Raw genomic sequence first — 20,273 nt, 5'->3', positions numbered from 1 at the left:
GTGCATCTCCCCGTCGGCGTCTCTGCCTCCGGCACTAAATAACAACCAGTGGTTGTGATGCGGGCGGCGGCTCCTGCTCGCTGAGCTCTGCTGACAGCTTGAGAGGGACTCCCTGTATTCTCTGCCCTCCATGTGGGAAACCCGAGGCCTCGGCGCTGTGGGGAGCGCGCTGGGATGAAGACGAGCCTGGGAGGCCTGATCTTCATCTCCAGCTCCTCCAACCACACACACACACACACAGCCACCCACACGTAATGACATTTAGTCATTCAGCTGCAGCCATCGACTCAGCAAATACTACAGAAAATACACACAAATTATACAATGCCAGATATAGTGACAGATACAGGCCAAAAGGTCATTTTGCTAGTGAAATGGTCACGGTTCTATTTATATATCTAAAAAAGAATAAGAAAAACAAGAAGACATCAGACAAGTGAGCTGCAAGGATCATCTTTGTCTCAATACTTCACCCATCAGGGCTGAGCGATATGAACAAATTCTAGACAATATTTTATTGCAATATTGATTTATATATATTGTGACATGGTACATTTGCTTGGAATTCAATTAGGAAACTATTGATGCATAACGGGTCATCTAATTATAGATGAGATATCTGGGCGGTCTGGTTATGTTTGAGTGCTAGAATAGATCTTGATGCTAGTCTCCCTAACTGGATTTACGTGCAGCTAAAGTGGCACTTGATGAAGGCCAAACACTGCAGAGCATTTTGGTATTTTATGTTTTTGGTTCATTTCCTGTTCAGGAAGATTACTGAAACATTTTCATGAAACGTGGTGGAAGGGGGTCACATGGGCCAAGGACGCAGCTGGGGGCGGAATAAACAAACTATTTATCACTTATCGAGAAATCCATGGCTTCTATTTTGGCTAATACATGAAATATAACGCAATTTATTTAAAGCAACTGGACTGTCTCAAAGTCCTGTTAACTTATTGGTAACATTACCCACAAAGGTCTAATGACTTGAGACAAATCTCACTGTATATATCAAATATCACACATCACATTGCACAACCCTATATGAACTGTCATAATTTGATATTTGAAATACTTCCACTCATGTTATGCATATTTCTATATTTCATGTGTCCGTGTGTTTTTAGCATTTAGCAGACTCAAATCAATGCAAAAATCATCACTTCATCATCATCAGGCAGAGAGCACAACCTCCTGAGAGTGGATCCCCCCCATCAGAGGCCCGGCCCTCCACAAACAGCCACCGTGCATCTGATGAGAATGGTTCTTGCTGGAGAAATGACGTGTGTGCGATTTTCAGTCTAAAACTCTTCTGGCCGGGCAATCATCAAAGCATTAAAGCTGCCATCCCCGGAGGCCAACCACAACAATCCAACCGGTTCACGTCCCGCTCTGAGGACAGAGCTCCGCCGCCGTGGCTGTTGTTGTGCATTACATGGGGAGAAGCCTTCGGGGGGGCCGACGTCATATCTAAGCAATCAGGAGAATGAACGCGGGCCAAAAGCCTTTGTAGAAGTTAACATCCAGAGCGACGTTTTGAGAGGGAGCAGCGCGACGCCGAGCGCTAATGGCTGCAAAGCAACATCACACAAAAGAGGATTCCTAATCACTAGAACTAGGTTTAAAACCCCGGGGGAGTTAAGGGCACACAAATACCACACAGTCGGCCTGCTGCATCAACAACTCTCTCACACACACACACACACACACACACACACACACACACACACACACACACACACACACACACACACACACACACACACACACACACACACACACACACACACACACACACACACACACACACTGGAGATGATATTATCTATGAGCTGCACAACAGACGCCTCACGCTGCGCCCGCTGCTTACATAAAAGCAGCACTTTTCCTATGGTGCGCTTTGCTATCACTAATGATTAACCAGAGTGTGGAAAAGCTCGGCCGTCCTCACAACACTTCAAAGACAGAAATCTGAGGATTCAATTGCTTTAATAGGCCCTGGGCCCAAAAGCGCGGCAGGAACGCACACTTCAACCCATCAATATATGTCACAGGCTATTTAAAGATGGGGGCTCTGATGTAATTTTTATGTGGTGTAGGAACACGTCTTGCTGCAGAGGTGGTGGTGGTAGTCGGGGGGGGTGTAAGAAAATCTGAAGGATGGAAGACGACATCAGTGTGTTTTCTGGTAATGAGCTGCAGCAGAAGAGGCTGACAGACGCGGGGCACGATCACGGCCAATCAAAATCCAGCCGGGCTCGCTCCTTCCAAAGGGAAGACAATCGTAAATATCTTTATTTCAAAAGCGGACTCGGTGTTCCCGACGGTGTGATGAAAGAAAAGGAAAGGGGGAAAAAAAAAAGAGTTCCCTCCAGCTGCCCTGTGGTCTGTCATGTGCGTGTTTTCTCATTTCCCCTGTCTTTCCTGCAGACTCTGATCTAATAATCGTGGAGTTGAGAAGTGATGCGTCTTGTGCGGCGGTGCAGCGATAAGTAAAGGGACTCTGGAGCCTCATGTGTGTGTGTGTGTGCGTGTGTGGCGTCTACGGCGTAAATGACGCCGCATCACAGGCCGAGTACCGCCGCCGCGGCTGCAGGTGTTTTGTCAGAAGATGAGAGGAAGACCATGCTTGACGGTGGGGAGCAGGAACATGGAGTGCATTAATACATTAATAGTGAATGTCACAGGCTGTAAGCGGCGGGAATACGGGGTGAGGAGGGAAGAGGAACAGGAGCGTGAACATTTCGGAGGATGTTGCAACACGCTGTAACTCCCGGCCAAGTCTCCCGCTGCATCCCTAATGACTCGACTGTTTCATATGCATCGGAGAACAACTCGGTTTTTGCGGCCAGCCCCTCGATTACACCCTCCACTTTCACTCTCACGGAACACCGTCGAACATCTCCCTCCGTGTTTGACCTTCGGGATAAGGTCATCAGGGCCCATTCTGCTTGCGGGCTTATTAAAAAAAGGAAAATGTGAAATCCATCCCTGTGCTACCTGAAAGGCGACCCCGGCTGTATATCTGCCACGAAGCCGACCGCAGGTTGGCTGTGTTTCCAGGAGGTGCAGCGACCGACTGACTGAGTCGAGCCATTGAAGGGGTTTAGAGGAAAGGGGAAGGTGGTCTAACAGGGACCAGGCTGAGCTAATAAGAACCAGCAGGCTCTCTGGGTCTGTGGGTCAGCGTGCTGTGATTTAAACCATAAAGAAAACTGGGACATTCCAAGCAGAGGCACGTTTCTCCTGCACACGCACATTAAGGTGGAAGAACACACCTTTGGAGCTGCGGAATACATTTATAGACACTAAACTGAGAGGAGCGACCTCCTCTCCAGTTCTGACCCGCCCGTCATCATCAAACACACTCTATCCACCCAACACATCTTCTGTTTTTAATCCGGACCAGACCGCTCCACTCACGGCGTACATATGTTTATGTGTGTGATGTCATTATTCAGAGCCGAGCACAGCAGAGTCTTAAATCAAAACCTTTGTTAGATTATATTTAATCCTCCCCTTCCCTCTGTCACATGTTTTCCCAGCATGCCCCAGTTTAGGATGAATTAATGCACATGTCTGTCTCTAGGGAGATGACCTCCTGATTATTTTCTGATTAATAGATTTCTTTTTTGTTTTGTTTAAAATGTTAGATAACCCTTTCAAACAGCTTGTTTTGTCCGAGCAACACAGAAAGAAGAGATATATATTCCATTTATAATGATGTAATAGAGTGAAACATTAAATAAAATTGTTATGAGGTTTTATTGGGCAAGATGATGTTTTTTTTTTTTTGCCTAAACCTAACCTGATGGAGTTATTTTAAGCCCGATTTTGATGGTTTTCCTCAACCGAACTACGTAAGTTCATTATCCTAAACTTAATGAAAAGCAAAAAGCAACACAGTCCGCGACGCAACGTACACACCAGAAATACCAGAAAACTCAAATAAAAACATGTTCCACTTAGAACGGACTCTGCTGGATAATACACCACGTGCATAATACATGGAAGTCAAACACATAAATGCACGAGGGATTCCAGCCAGACAAGCTGAAAGTGCCATCCATGACACCAAATGTGGGTCACCAGCCTTTTAGGGTCACAAGGAGCTCTCAGCCCCGCATTCTTAAACCCAAACGCCCCCCCCCCCCCCCCTCGTGACAGGCTGGATCCCAGCGGGAGATCAAGAATACGTCAGCCCGCACCGTTACCAGCACTAATGTGCAACATCCTGTCAGAGGGAGTCCAGCTGCAGTTAAGCTCTCTTAGAGTGCTATTAGGGATGTTGGCAAATTCTTTGATCTGATGAATATTAAATACCTTAAGTGGATTCCACAGAGACGTTTGTGACATTAATGGCTCTGCGGCATCCAGCTCTTTTGTGACTGAGGACTTTTTTTTTTTTTTTTTTTAAGTAGGCTAGAAGGCTGACAGTTGGAATCTTTTAAATCTGGCTGCTTGGTGGAAAAGGGAATGAAAAACACAACTGGGTGTGAAGCCTCAACACTTTGAGATTTGGTTTCAAAAACGGTGTGGCGATGAAAGGCCTCGGCAGATTTGTAACCTTGTTTACTTCCTCGATCACATGCATTTTAGAAACATACTTCTAAAGGCATTTTAGACCAGTCCTGTTGTTGGAGTCATGTTAGAGTCTATGAACATGTTCTTGTGAGGTCCTGTGTGCGTGAAAGTAAGGTGATACGACAAAATGTATAGTTTTATCTTTAAAAAAAATATAGAAAAAACATGCTGTATATAATCTGTGTCAATCACTATATGAGGAAATATGAGAACCAACAAAATATTACACAAAGGGATGCTAATGAATAACTCCTGTTGTCCAGGTTGGTGAGGAGAATACTTACTTATGGATTTAAACCATTCACTGCTGCAGCAAGGCAGCACACGCCTGTGGTTACAGCTCTATGCTACGGTGTAAGACTGTACATGTGCAATACTTTACATGTAATGACATCCCTGGGGTGCTCCTAGACATACTTTTGGAACATGCTCAGGCTACATGAATATCATATAGAGCTCTTATACTCATTTACTGCTGTTCTCCAACTAACTGATGTTCCTATACAACTAAACCAGACTCTCAATTTAGAGTACAGGGATTTTTTTAATTTTTTCACACCAAACGGTCACAGTTCACAGTTTTAAACACGTGGTTAATGAACAAATAAAAAAAGAATAGTTAGGTTTAGGAAAAACATCAAGATTCGGCTTATTATGATGATGAAAATTACACAGAACGGATAAGGCAGCAAAACTGATTGAGAAAAAATGGAATAAATTACCAAAAGTTTCCCCTCAAAATGTAATTCACACTTCTTTACTGTACCATCACCGATGGTGAAACTAGTCTAATAAACTCTTCTATAAACTGTTCTTTAAAAGGCAAGAGAAGACTCATTCTTCACTGCATGTATGACGAGGTTGTAGGCCGACCTCTTCGTTTATTTTTTTCTATATAGTATGTTTTTAATCTTCATTTTTGCTCCGTGCAATACATTCAGCGGCCGTGTAACGCATGTCACATTATTTTATGTCCCGTGTCTGGCATTTGAAGAAAAGTCCACACTCGGATGGACAGTCAGTCTGGCACCAAGTGGGAGAGGATGACATCACCAGACATGGTCAATACTGGGTGGAGATGGTCCTCACACACACACGCGCGCACACACGCACACACACATACACACACACACACACGCACACACACACGGAAACACGACCCGAGAAAATTGCACTCTAACATACGAAAAATACATTTCTGTTTCCATCCCTTGGAAGCTGCTGACCGGCTCTTCTGCCCTAATCTGCCGCTGATTGTGCGTGTGGTTGCCACAGTTCTCACACTAATCACTCGGTGCTGCTTTCTGTTGTTCAGTCTAATACCCTCCAGTGTCCCGCGGGGCTTTCCTCTGTGTCTGCGGCCTTGTGAGCCACATTACTCACAAATGGAAAGCATTCAGATAAAGTTACACCCCCAAAAATACGGGGAGTTTTCTCTTCGAGGAAATCCAACGATATCAGCAGTTCAGATTTTTTTGGTGAGCGTTGAATAAAAGCTTTTTGCTTTCTTTAATTCCCATAATAATGCGTTTTTTCCTGTGTTTTTTTTTTTTTTTTCTTATTTCTGGGAATAAAACGAAAGTCTTGTGAACCCTGATGACACAAACGGCTGCATTCATGTCGAGCATGAATCGGATATCTTTTTCAGTGATCTCTATAAACAGGCAACGGGACAAGATTCTGTAATCAGAAGCGTTCTGCTTTTTGTTCTGGCTGTCGTCTGACAATGATTTAGCTTTTTTATTAGCTGGCTTGTAAACTGGCTACTTGTGAAACAATCCGGTGGGACGCGGCGTCTCTCAAATTCAACTCCAGTCTCACATCTCAAGTTGCTCATCATACTGTAAACAAGGAGCAGCTCAGTAAAAAGGACGCTCGTTGTCCCCAGAGGCTGAATCATCATCTGATGGGTTCCAGGATTTGGGCTTTTAGTAACTTTAGGACACTTTGTAGATTTTCTCAAATTCATATTTAATAGTCAAACAGGTCTCAAGTTTCTTTGAGTGCAAATACAGATTCAATGGATTGGGATTGGGAGGCCACGTAAGAAGTCTGTGGTCCATTGCACTCATTAAATGGACATTTTAATTAAAAGCAATGGCCACGCTGTAATCACAACAGCATGCAGAGTTTAACGTCTAACCTCCTGGAGGGAAAGTGAGGGAGCAGAGAGGGATAGACTACGAACTCAGGACCAAGAGAAAATACCTTCCGTGTCAAATCATGAATGCCCAACATCTCTGCAATGATAACAGTATAATCTTGGATTACATGTCCATTCAGTCCAGATCAAACCCCTCAATTTGGTTTATGATGAGGACTCAGGAGGCATTATTTAGTGTGATCACAGCAGGTTGTCTGCTTTAAAACGTTTAAAACTACACATTATATAAATATGGGACATAATCCTCGCATCACTAATACACTTAAAAAATGGATTACATTTGGAAATATCGCTCACATGACATCAATAAGAAAACATCAATGTTTGATCAAATTAGTTTACCCAACGGATGTGACCCAGTTTGATGGAACAAGAGTCCGTTTGTACTGGCATTCCCCTTTGACTTGCTTTGGGGCTCGAGGATTAGTTTTCTTTGTTGTCTCAATATAAAAAGCTAATTCATCTCAACAAAGTGGAGACACCAATAACATGCCTCACCGACTCATGGCTTGGCCAAACACGGAAGAATGGTTAAATGAATTCATTAAGTTCCAGGCTGTTAAAGTATTTGTTCATATTTGACGCTCTGCTGTGTCTAACTGCACAGCTAATGTGTGTTTTGGAGAATCTGTCTCATTACAGTGTTTATTTGAGGTTTCTTGAACTTTTCCCTTCTTTAAAATATGTAAATGAAATTTGAATTTTGCGACGATATGGAAGTGGTTAAATTCACATTTTACAGTCTTCTACACAAGGAAACGGTCAAACTAATATTTCTAACCACCCCCATCTGTAAAGTGCTGAATGTTGTTACATAGAGCGAATAGTATATAATGAGTATGATTTATAGGACCTCCGTGGATTCATGCAGGGTCAAAGCCCACCTTGTTTCAGCTATTTAAAACAACTCCTTCTTTATGGCCCCAATTACAAGCTCTCATACAGATTTGGAAAATATCTAATAGTCAAAACAGTGATTAGAGTTCTATTCAAAACCAACTTGCACTAAATCTGCTTGGCTGAGGAGACAAGAAGAACCTATGTTTTTGTTGAAAATACAAAAACAACCGACGGAGCCGTTAAAAAAAACCCCTAAATGCTGATTCTGTTTTTTCCAAAAGGGATACGGAGCACTGTGAAAATACAGACTTCACCCTCCTGCTCTCAGTCCAGCCCACGAACACCCAAACGACCCCGAAAAAACCCCCAGTGAGCCCTGAATGTCCTCTCCCACATCCATAAAGGATTCCCCGGGGCAGAACATATCTCTCTGCTGTAGCTCTTGGCCCGGATCCAGGGATTAGGAGCCCCTCATATACAACATAGCCGGTTCCACCACGGAGGAGCAGATGGCGTCTGACAGACCCTAACTTTAATAGAACCCATCTCAAGCTCTACACTCGTATATAATCATTTGTGTACGACGCGTTGATTAAATGATGGTGTCAGCCATTTTAAATTGCTCTTAATGGATCTCTGGCTGGCAAAACAGCAGGCGTGAGCAGCGGTGAGAGGATCCACCTCGTTCATTGTAAGAGCTTTGTGTTCTGCCCATCAGCTAAGTGTAGAACCGCAAGACGGAGGGCTGGGTATGGGGAAGTTGGAGCTCCTGTTACCGGCTGCTGACGCAAACTTTTAGCAACTTATGTCGGGGGTTTGATGTTGGACCGCAGAGCGAAACAAAAGGAAAACAATGAATCTCATAATTCCCTCTATGAAAACATCTCCTAAAACCTTAAACAACTCCTATAAACAACTTTCGATTTCACACCAAAAATAAACGGACCTCTTACAAGATTATTTATGTTTGAATGTATCACCAGACTTTGGATCAGCATTCAGGCTGACGCTTTTCAGTTCGACCCTGAAGCAGAGACGTTCCCCGAGCTGTAATAAGACATCCTGTTCTGCTCGGCGAGTGGTGAGAACACACGTCCCATGTCCCGCATAGAAGTGGAAGCCAACATCTTGTCTCGTCTGGTCTATTCGCACATTACGAGCCAGATAGCGGAGCAGCTGAGGCGCGGAAAGATGTGACCGAGCTTCTCATTTTTTTTTTCTCCCCTTCCTCAGGTCTTTAACGGTTGTGAAGAGGGGGAAAAGTCACAGCTGTGACTTCGTCCGACTGCAGGTTAGTTTGGCAGAGAACAGCAGAGAGCAAACAAACTGCTTTTTTCTTCCACAGTGTTTTCCAGCTGAATAGTTCACTTTATGTACTCGGCTTTGAAATCCAATTGGTCAGATTTGGAGAAAATGAAAAACATGATACTGTGGATTTAAAAAGATTTTGCACGGCAGCATCAGCCGGTCCCGTCTGGTTCTACTGAAAAGGAACCATTACCATGGGGCAAGAACGTGGTAAGTCATCAAACGAGGCCGCCGCCTTTCAGTGTGAGAACAGACTCAGAAACTTAAAGGTCAGATGTGTGGGATTACAGACAACATGGGAACAGGAGTGAAACAAACACAACAGATGATGTCTGTTGGTAAGTGGATTATGGGGGATATCGACTTCTTTCCTATTGATCCCATCATACAATGTTAAAGAGTGGCTCCTACTGGTTCTCCATACATTTGGAAATCCCACAACACAATGTTTAGTGAAGCTTTTAAATCTCTCCGTCTACTCGGAGAGTCTCTGTGTGTTTGGGAGTTTTGGATCCTCCTGTGTTTGTGTCTCTAGTTTGGTGTTTGTGTGCTTTGGGTCCCCAGCTGGGGCTCCTTGTCAGGAGTCTCAGAGGCCCCTGAATAGACAGGAATGCTGAATTAACAGTGTGTTTACTTAACACTGAAGGACAGAAGGGTGTGTTTACATTAAATGCTAAGTGAATAGCAATGGACCAAGTCCAGCTTTCACTATTCATGTGCTGGAGCTAACATGCATTACATTTCCCTCAAGGCTGGATTACCGACCAGACGATTAGTTTGATCATTTGATTGATTACAAATGCGTTTGGTCATTTGCACCACTAAAGTAGTAGAAAGTGGAATGATGATGAGGCCCTGAAAGTGCACTCATTGATTTTGCGGGGGCCACTCAGGGGGAAGCAGGATACACAGGGAAAATAACATCTGATATTTTATCAAAAGAACGTTAAAAGTTTTTGCTAACATGTTGGAAAACCATTGAAAATTGTAACATTAGCATTCACGTGGAGTTGTTCTGGGCCTCCTGCTGATTACAAGTCAACTATTACCTTTTAGCTCAATATTAGTCTCCACCAACACATGAGGGGAATATCTGTCTCTTTAGATGCTAACACCAGATATTTGCTAGCTAACTTTGTCTGCAGTTGGGTAGCATCAGTTTATCAGACACCAGATTGTGAGTCAGAATATTAAGAAAACACTGAGCTAAAAAGCTTGGTGCAGCTGTGAAGGGATTATTTGTGATGTTGTATTAGTCAGTGTAGTTACTACAGTGGATGGTGGTCAGCATGCATGGGAACAAATCAATGTACGGCTGTGGACGTGAGTAGAAACCTATTTTAGACAAGAAGTCAATATGAATGGAAGTTGACTTATCTATACTGTTGTTACAAATGGAGTCTGGTGGAAGAGAGCATAGATACGTTTGACTTTCAGGTCACTTCACTGTCAGATATCGTTTCCACTTAAAGGGATAGAATTCATTTTTAAGTAGATACTTATATATACAACCCCACCTCAAATAATTAGATCATCCCTTACCAACATAAATGTGTGACGACTCAGCAAACCTCCTGCAGGAAGCATTGTAGCATCAAGTACTGGAGTGCTAATAATAATGACGCCGCCACGTGTACTCCGGCAAAAGGAGGCATACAGTAAGCAAAGCACAGAAAAGTGGGAGCAACGGGGGAGTCAACAGGGGCCCTCGTCTTATTTTAGTCCCTGGGACACCTCGCTGGTTAATCCAGCTCCTTTTGACCCCCATCATCAGAAGTCCTTTCAGAATCTTCCTCAAGGTACAAGCTTTGTCTTCATTGTGTGCAATGCATACCTGCCATCATACACACACACACACACACACACACACACACACACACACACACACACACACACACACACACACACACACACACACACACACACACACACACACACACACACACACACACAGACACAGACACAGACACAGACACAGTCCCTGAAATACACATGTGCACCTGAACAAAAAGCCCAGAAAAACAAAAGCACCGGCATTGAAACATAACACAGATGTACTCTGTTACATGTGTGCACACAGCATACATGAGTGAAATCTCACACACACACACACACACACACACACACACACACACACACACACACACACACACACACACACACACACACACACACACACACACACACACACACACACACACACACACACACACACACACACACACACACACTTATCAGCCCCAGAGAAGCTGCCAGGCGACTGCTGTCTGTTTGTTTGCCTGACTGTTTCTGGTGTTTGCGAGGCAACGCGACCGCGCCGCCTCCCTCCGAGGCCCCTTATTCCCCCGATGGAGATGAAATGTAATGGAGCCGATTCAATAAGAGCGCTGCCTTCCTCGGAAAACGCGGGGAATCAAATCACACCGAATCCCTCAGAGCCTACCCAGCGTTCACTGCTGCCTCGTAGTTGGGAGGGAAATAAAAACAATGGTGGCTAATTCACTTGGTCCTCTGCACGCTCACACTCTCACAAAAAGGGGATGCGGCGTCATGCAGCAAATGTTCAGGGCTAATACAGCCACTCAATAACACGCCGACGGCTCCTACTATATGTTTTAGTGAACTCGGCTCATCAATTTGCAGCGAACACCGAAGAAACACACGCGGTTATATTTCTTAGTGTGTTTAGGAAAAAATAACATGGGGACAAATGTTACCAGATGCGGGAGTACAGTCCGAGACCCCAGTGAAAGCTTCTTTTTTTTGAGCTGTAATGGTGGGAAAACATTTGGGGAGATAAAAACACTAAGCTATGGACAATATTTTGCTTGGCAGGTTGAGAAGGAAGAAAGAAAGAGCACCAGTGTCCCAGCAGCAATGTTATGCAATTTGGTCGAGAGCCAAAAACAAAAAAAAGAAAAACTAACAATGTTCCCAACCTGATACTACACCGATCCTCCTACGCAACAAACCGCACGGTAACACATCTAAAAACATCAAGTGCTTCTGTGAAAACGTGTACATCTTCCAATTTACAGTCTTGTTCAAACACGGAGCTTCAAACATTCCCGACAGTAAACGCTACAGAACGGCCGAGGCGAGTGTTGGTCGGGGCTTGACGCAGCAGAGAGGTTGAGTCCGTATAGTCCTCGTGGTCACGCTCCTTAAAGCAGCAGCCTCGCTGCTCCCAGAAGACTCCCGAAGCTCCTCTTGGCCTCTTAAGTTGTTTTTGTTTTGAAACCTCTGCAGTCAAATTGAAATTTCTGACAGCGCTGTGTTTGAAGGAAAATAGAGGCAATTAAAAATGAATTCCGATGGATATTTGTGCAGCTGCATGTCGTCTTTTTTGTTTTTGTTTCCTCTCCGATCGCCAAACGTTGCGGCGTTTAAGAAATGGTGTGTTTTAGTGCCCCGGGAGGAACTGACACAGGGTGCTTTGATTCTGGTATTCTCATTTAGACAGTGAAGAGCAGTTTTGGTCTCGCTGTTAAAACGGGTTGTGTGGATGTGACGGTGCCACGGTTAACGGTAGCACTTCCTGTTGGCCGGCACACGTTTGGATGGATGCATGAGGAAGACCGTGACATGTATGAGTCATGAGTACAGGAAGCAGGAGCAGACAGTTAAGAGTCGAGGTAGGAACAAAGGCAGAATCCTTCCTTGTCCTGCGACATATGTAATACGCTGTAGTATTATTATTATTATTGGGATTGTTACAGTCATGTAACACACACTCTGTGAAAGCCGGACTGAACTGCAGGCTGTTTACACAGAGCAGAGAGGAGAGGTCAAGGCAGGTCAGAAGAAATAAAATACAAAAAATAGGTAAAAATGTAAATACTGTAATGTAAAATAAATGAGGCCATCGTGAGTAAAACACAGTGAGAGTGCTGGTGGTTCAGGGTTCTACGGGGACAAAGGCCATTATGTTATACATCGAAGCGCACAGATCTCCGTGCCAGAGCTGTGACCGCTTCAGTTCGATTCTGCGTCATGATCTTGTGACAATCCCATCACGGCATCATCAACAACGGGCCTTTCCAAACACCATTATACAACTGTGACGTTTTGGAAAACCACAAAATAGATGATTCGAGGCATAAAATACTGAATTAAAGCCCTAAGATCAATGTGCGTCTCTCCCACAAACAGCAGCAACGCCCACCACAGTCTCTGCTAGTTAAACATTTCCTGATCTGAACCGTGGAAGACACAATACACAGTAGTGAGAATGGAGCCGCCTCGCACGGAATCTCAAACTGTTTATGTTTTAAGTTATCGCGGTGAGTCCGTCGTATCGCAAGGAAAGCGTTCGTGTAGGAACAAAATAACATTTTCCTTCACTCTCAGTTTCTATGGACATGTTATTGCTCTGATCAAATCTCCTCCATGCTTAAGCTCTGATATCAGTCCGTGCTGCCATTGGAATCCCACAATAACAAACACCCCCGCCGTCGGGTGAGACCCCCCCTCCCTCTTGTGCTTGGCATGGCAGAGTCTAATTCACTTCCTGTGCAGTAGGGGGCAGACAGGAAACAGGAAACGTGCTTCCTGGTTCTCTCAGGAGGTATGTTTTTCTTACGGTGGGGAATCTGGGAACGCAACATAATATCTGGAAGGAGTTTATGGACCTGGCACCAACAGTGCTGAAATCAAAGCCTCCTGAGAAGAGCGAGTTTCAAGTTAGGGCAGCGGGGGCGAGATGCACAGGTAGAGCAGTATTTAAGGATGACGCCCAATAATCACATGCTCAGTTTGTGCTCTGAAAGCCCACAAGGCTACAAAAGTCAGACCTCTTGTTGATATTAATTGAAAAGACCAATGTTAGGGCAGCTTAATCTCTCTGTGGAGCAACAAAATGAAAAGCAATAAAGTGTCTCCGAAGCCCAGCGGAGGCAGCCAAAGCCTGGGGTGCAATGAACCAGTGCAGTTGTGCTGTCATGGTTATCCCTCCCATCCTCACTGAAGACCCGAGTCTTCACTAACGCATTATCATTTGATTATTTATCATTTTACATGTTGATGTGAAGAAACCCTGTCTGTCAAATTACATCCTTATATGGCAAACGTAATTGCACGCTCAATTACGTTTCCAGAGAAACAAGGCACGTTACAAAACTGCATCGTCATGCTAAGGCAACAAAACTACTTGGTGAGGTTTAGTAAAAACATAGTTTGACTTAAAATGATGATGAACCTGAAACTAAACAAACATGCAAAAAGACTACTATGTGAACGGGACACAGTCTCCAAGGTGGATCCCTGTGTTTCTGAGCTGTCCCACACAGACCGCCCCCCCACATCCATGGACTCAAAACCTAATTCACAATGCAGTTGTGTTCTGGTCTCCTAAATCTTTTTTTAGGAGACCATGCCGGATCAGGATCCACAGCCAAAGATGCTCATTTGGTCCGACCGATGGTCTAAAACCCCAGAATTCAAGTTACAAAATCAGCAAATCCTCACATTTGCAAAGTTTAAACGAGTACATTTTCACCTGACTAATGACTTTTAGGATTAAACAATCAGGAAAAAGTCTATTGAGGTCATATCAGCACCGATCCTTCCGCTTGTGTTGTTGCTGTGGGCTTTAGGGGGGCAGCCTTCTTCCAAAAATGATTCACCCCAAAGAGGCATGAAAACGAAATCTCACAGTAGTGTACTGAGTGGGGGAAATAAAATAGCAAATAAAGTGAATGAGTGAGCTTCTAACTTTAATAAAACGATGATTAGAGAGTAAATCATGAGTGAATTCCCTCAACTAATTAAGTAAGCCTCCATATCTGTTGTGCATCTTTATACGTCCACACAGGCCCCACATCAGGGACTTAATAATAAAAAACACACTATGACAACAGAAGCACAATGAATTATGAATCAATAGGAGCTGGAGCGCCGCTGAAGTACACACAGGCTGCCCGGGCCATCTGGGGATGTGTGCAAAACCACGACTGAGACAAGCCCATTCATTCAGCGGTGGCTGCACTCGCCTGCACCGCCCGTGTTCCTGCTACGCTGCAGACTTCCCTCCATTGGCTTCAAGTTCCCCCGAATCCATCTCTGGGCTGCGAATCTCTGCCTTCATTGATCGGAGGAGGATCAGAAAGACCTGCAGTGCCGAGGAGCGCTGCTGCCGAAACGATGCAGGCGTTTGGGAACATTCTGGCTTTTAGTCGGCTGGTTGTCACTGCAGTGGACTTTTGCTCGGGGTTACGAGCTCCACTGTGCCACTTGGCTGCAGTGTGTGAATACAAAGTAGATGCACAGAGACAAAAAAAAAGGGGGGGGATCTGGGTGCCAGGCCAGGGCGATCATTTTAAAATGAGCTGTCAGTCACGGATATGGGAGGCAGCTCAGTGAGGCGGAACGGTGCACGGAAACGCAGGGAAACGCAGGGAAACGGGGGGAAACGCAACGTGAAAAAAGGTGGAAACAAGGTGGAATCAACAAGAAGGCGGACGACAGAAAGAAAGAGAGGTATAAAGGTCAAGGGAGCCAGAAAGAGAGATGGATATTCAAAGGTTCCCGTTCACCCACTACCTCCCCTGAGTAATCCCCCCCCGTGTCTAGCAGTCGGCCAGCTGACATTTACCGCCTGCCTTCTGTTGCTGTGATTATTTCCTCCTCCAGGTGTGAGATGGCCAGCCTGGCTTCTCAGTGCAATAACGCTGCCTCAGAGAGCGGAGGATCGGGAATGAGAGTCAGAATCGGGTCCGAGCAGACCTTTAGCTGATGTTTCATGACCGGGTGGAGATTTCAAAGTGAGGGGTGAAAAGGTCACCGAGCCAGAAATGGCAGCACGTCACCTGGTTTGTGTCTCCAATAGAATTATTATTATTGCTACCAAGGAAATGTGCTTTGTTTTACTCGGGGAAATGGAATGATGAAAAATAAAGGAGACCTAGAACAAAGTACATCCAGGTACTGAGAGATGAACATGCTCCCATGCTTAGCTCCGCCCCTACCTGTCTGCAGACGGGGGCCGCTCGTTGCGGGCCTTGCTGACTTGGGTGTAGAGGGAGTCGGAGTGCTGGTGCTGGTGGTGTGGATGGATGTGGGGGTAATCGTCCCGGGGGCTGTGGGGCCGGCTGTGCCCGCTGTCCACGGAGCTGTTCAGGGGGTTGATGCCCGCGTACGGGTGCTCCTCCGACGTGCGGCTTATGTCCAGGATTTCGGCGTAGTCCCGCTCCCTGGCCTGGCGCTCCCTCAGCTCCCTGGTCTTGGCCTGGATCCTGGTGGTACAGATTGTAGTAGACATGTTGATGCTCGGTTTTCTGCCACAAAAGATAATGGTGGGACAGGAAACAGACCACCCTGTGTATGTATTCTGTATGTTGCTAGTAAGTTTTATTTAAGTGGATACTGTCACGCAGTGTTATTACATTAGGGAAGAACGTCCGCTAAGATTAATTACGCGATTTATTGATGCCAATTACATTATTATTTTAACACAAATTATTATCTTTCTTCCAATCCTTTCCAATTCGTTTCGTTGCTTTAATCCAATCAATCGGTTCACAACATTAACCACATATTTGTGGTTCACATACATCGACAATGCCTTTTTCTCCTGGCGACTGGGTTGACTTTGATTGACTGTGTGTGTGTATGTGTGTGTGTGTGTGTGTGTATATTAAGCTATTGGTTGAGAAGAATAAGCTCTAGTTCCTCCATTGTAAATATTATAACAGGGTTGTACTTTCGCTTCCTACAGTATTCCTCTAGAGTAAAACGTTTCATGTAATGCATTCAGCCTGATAACTGGAACTAAATGACCACAGTGACAATAGACCGAAGCTAATTAATACTGACTGACTGATGTTGGTAATGTGAAAGTGATTTTACTCCTAATTGGATTTCACTATCAACCTCCAGGTAGATTAGCTTCTTAGCCAAACAGGACGTCTAAGTCTGAGTGTCGGGTATTTCATTGACTGGAGAACCAACAGACATTCACACCTCATCGTTTCATCAATAAATGGTTTCTCTATTGAATTTCCAGTGAATCAAACATATTAAATTACAATCTACACATTTATATCAATACAAATTGCCCTTAACAGGCAATATGTGTCATATTGTAAATGAGATATTCATTCTTTACTACTCAAGTTAGCAAATAATAGACTTCTTTTTAGTCATTGAACACATCCAACCATTATGAGAAATCACTTTACACAGAATACTGTCCTTTAACTATGTAATCAACTGATTTAATTGATTACAAATAGTGAGGAGAAGCACGTAGTCTTACAAAACTACATCATAAGTACTGTACGAGAACTTCTTCATCCATCATGGTTAAAACAGTGGGAAGTTTAAACTGCCTGCTGAACGTTTCATACATCGTCAAGTGAGGCCTTCATGCTGCTGGAGCCGTGTAGCGTCTACACTTTAAATCTCAGGTGTCACATAAACACAACGCCAGACGAGCCGCTGTAACATCTGCAAGTTATTGTTATTGAGAGAGAAGATGTGGAGCCTATTATTTATGTTTTCCCCCCACTGTATAATACAATAAACAATGCATAATAGTCTCTCGCCCCCACAGCACCTCGTACCAGGGAAGCACTTTGTATTCAGAGTGCTGCTAATGTATAGCTACCATGCTTTTCTCTTTCTGTCTCTCACACACACACACACACACCTGACAGCGTTCTGAACAACTCAAACACACACACACACACACACACACTCACTCACTCTTTAGGCCATTATCTTGTGAATAACTGGCAACACCATTCTCTGCAGCAGGGAGACTACCTATCGCGCAGCCCCGTAATTACAGCCTTGCCAATTATCAGAGCTTTACAACTACCAATTATCATACTGCCGTCTTTTCTGCAGGCCCCTTTTTAATGGCAGTGGGAAAGAGAACGGGACAGGCGCGGTGACGAGGCAGGGGGCGCGACTTGACTGAACACTCAGCGGGCTAAAATCCGAAACGATTCCTCCAGAAAATGTGCACGCTGTGCATAATGAAACAAAAGGTCTAATAAGGAGGGCTCCCCATCGGAGGTTCAATGTGAGGATTTAAAAAAAAAAAAAAGATGGATACATGGGTGGAAACACTTTACTACTAAAAAACGAGGCTGCTAATAAACTTGATGTGTGTAACAGCTCCAGACTGGATCTGCACGGGTCCTGTTTTCTTTTTTGCAAAATGTGCACTTATTCCAACAACTTAACCCATGTCACATGAAAGCTTGCGGACCCGCATGCTGCGCCTGTACTCGTTGTGGACTCAGCAATTATCTAATAGCACAGAAGGAAGCAGGGCCCTTGAGGGATCTATCTTTAAACCCAGAGGAAAAACAGTGTTTCCCACCAGAGAAAGCAGCAGCAGCAGAAGTGGGAGCAGCTACTGATTGTATACACAAGTGCGGTGGCTGATAAGATAAGGCCAGACATACCAATCCAGCGCCCGGCCTCCTCCGTGCAGCCCCTTCCCATAACGAGGCCCTGGACGGGTCAATGGGGCCGGTTTCTGAGTGAGGAAGGATGCAGCTTTGAACCAGTTGCCATGTGTGAGAAAATACACAATCTTAAATTCTTAAGAGCTGGAGGATTGAACAAAGACGGCAGCCTTTATATATATATATATATATATATATATATATATATATATATATATATATATAAAGCAGATTCACATTATTGTCATCCATCCCTCTGCAAATAAAAATGACAAATAGACACCTTGCATGTATCACTAAACTCTACAGTTGGCATTCACTTACTACATAAGCAGACACAGTTACTTGCTGCGAGGGGAAATAAATAATATGAAGCTGTGCACTCCGTCATACTTTAAGAAGAAGAGTTGTTCTTGACCCCTCTTTGGCGGTGGACGTGGCTAACCACTGGGCTTTGAATCATGGTGACTACGGCTGTGTTCCTTTAAGACCAAATCCAAGCCTCCATCTATGTCAACACGACGCACACTTAAAACGCAACGTTGCTAAAAATGTGCAATTGTACAAATACAATTACGCTGATTGAAACGGGACAGGAAGGAAAACCACACTTGGCCTAATCAATGCCCTTTCGGTCCCAAAATATTTACGCAAGGAAAACCCTGGTCCGTCTCTAGCGGCTAACCTTGATGAGAGATGAAAACGCTGTCGGCGTGAAGGGCAAACGACAAGAGACGTAGGGAAGGAGTGGGAGGTTGAACGAAAAGAGGGCATAGCAGAAAGAAGGAGGAGGCAGCAGATAAAAGGGTATAGAAATGGCAGGATGGAACATTACGGAGGAAGAAATGTGTTTGACGAGTGACCTTTCTGCCACATGAAGCCAGAACAATGGCCCATTATGTGCTATTGTAATCACTGTGTAATAAACCTTCCTCTTGGCGGTAGTGCTGACACAACCGATAGACCACGGTGAAAGGCAGGAAGTACATGAAAGTAGAAGGATAAGATGGCTGCTACAAGTCCTTTTGGATGATAACATTGGATTTCTGGAAGTGTTTTAGGATTTGGTGACGGGTTACTTTCGCTGGTTCTGAAGCACTTGGTATCCAAGGACAATACTGCAAGACTTAACAGGGCCGAGGATATTATATTGGTTTAATCAATCTCTCATTTATCCATCAGAATTACAAGATTACATCTTACATTAGCTGATACTGTTAATCTTCAGTAATAAGTAGTCGTATTGAGAGGGGTCAAGGTAAGTTCTTTGGCACATATTACATGATATACGGTTAACATTAACATTTAATTACACATTTAATCTACTGTTTTCTTGAGTGACACTTTTTTTCTGGCGCTCAGGACGACGTCATGCTGCCAAACACAGTTAGGTTGTTTAAGGCAACAAAACCACTTAGTTTGGTTTTGGAAAACCCTCATGATTGGCTTTAAAATAACTACATACAGTTGAGGCAACAAAATAGAAACCAGGTTCCACCAGGAACCAGAACACTTTGGGACTCTGGTCTTCTGGTTCAAAGTCCTGTGTTGGTGCACCCATCCACCTTATCATCTGCACACATAAGTGGTCTTTGTCAACGTTTAATATGACATCACTACTGTTGCATAGTCACATGGATGCGTTTAATTCATGTGTCCACCACAAAAAAGATCCTTATCAACTTTCCATTTATATTATTTCTGTTTTGAGCATCATAAAAACTGTATCCCTGTCATGAGACTCAGCTGGATTTATAGCACACGTTCTGCTGTATACATATTCAACTTTTAAACTTTTGGCCGTATGACTCTTGAAACACTGCTTGGGGCCGGGTGAATAGATTCAGTCAGTGTTTAGCCTAAACAATGTTTTTGGCTATTAATGGCCGCTGGGTTGGCCAATCAAATAGATTCAATAACGCCAGGTAGAATACCTTGTAGCGTCTACTATGTTGCAC

At 44.3% G+C, this 20,273-nt stretch overlaps 1 protein-coding gene across 11 annotated transcripts in view; it reads right to left on the bottom strand.

The window, feature by feature from the left end:
* Positions 1–20,273, bottom strand: part of pard3ab (par-3 family cell polarity regulator alpha, b) — a 231,816-nt gene that overhangs the window by 39,401 nt on the left and 172,142 nt on the right. For 10 of the 11 annotated variants that reach the window (XR_014597038.1, XM_084007806.1, XM_084007811.1 and 7 more), the window contains one exon: positions 15,865–16,131. The exons of the other annotated variant lie outside the window; for it this stretch is intronic. Coding sequence is in view for 9 of the 10 variants with exons in the window: in XM_084007806.1 (XP_083863932.1) it covers positions 15,865–16,131 (267 nt within the window). In the remaining variant the exon portion in view is untranslated. The remainder of the gene's footprint in view (positions 1–15,864; positions 16,132–20,273) is intronic. 11 annotated transcript variants of the gene reach the window in all.

The sequence above is a fragment of the Eutrigla gurnardus genome, assembly GCF_963514095.1.
Source record: "Eutrigla gurnardus genome assembly, chromosome: 4".
Taxonomy (NCBI): Eukaryota; Metazoa; Chordata; class Actinopteri; order Perciformes; family Triglidae; genus Eutrigla; species Eutrigla gurnardus.
This window is presented reverse-complemented; position numbering and strand designations above follow the sequence as displayed.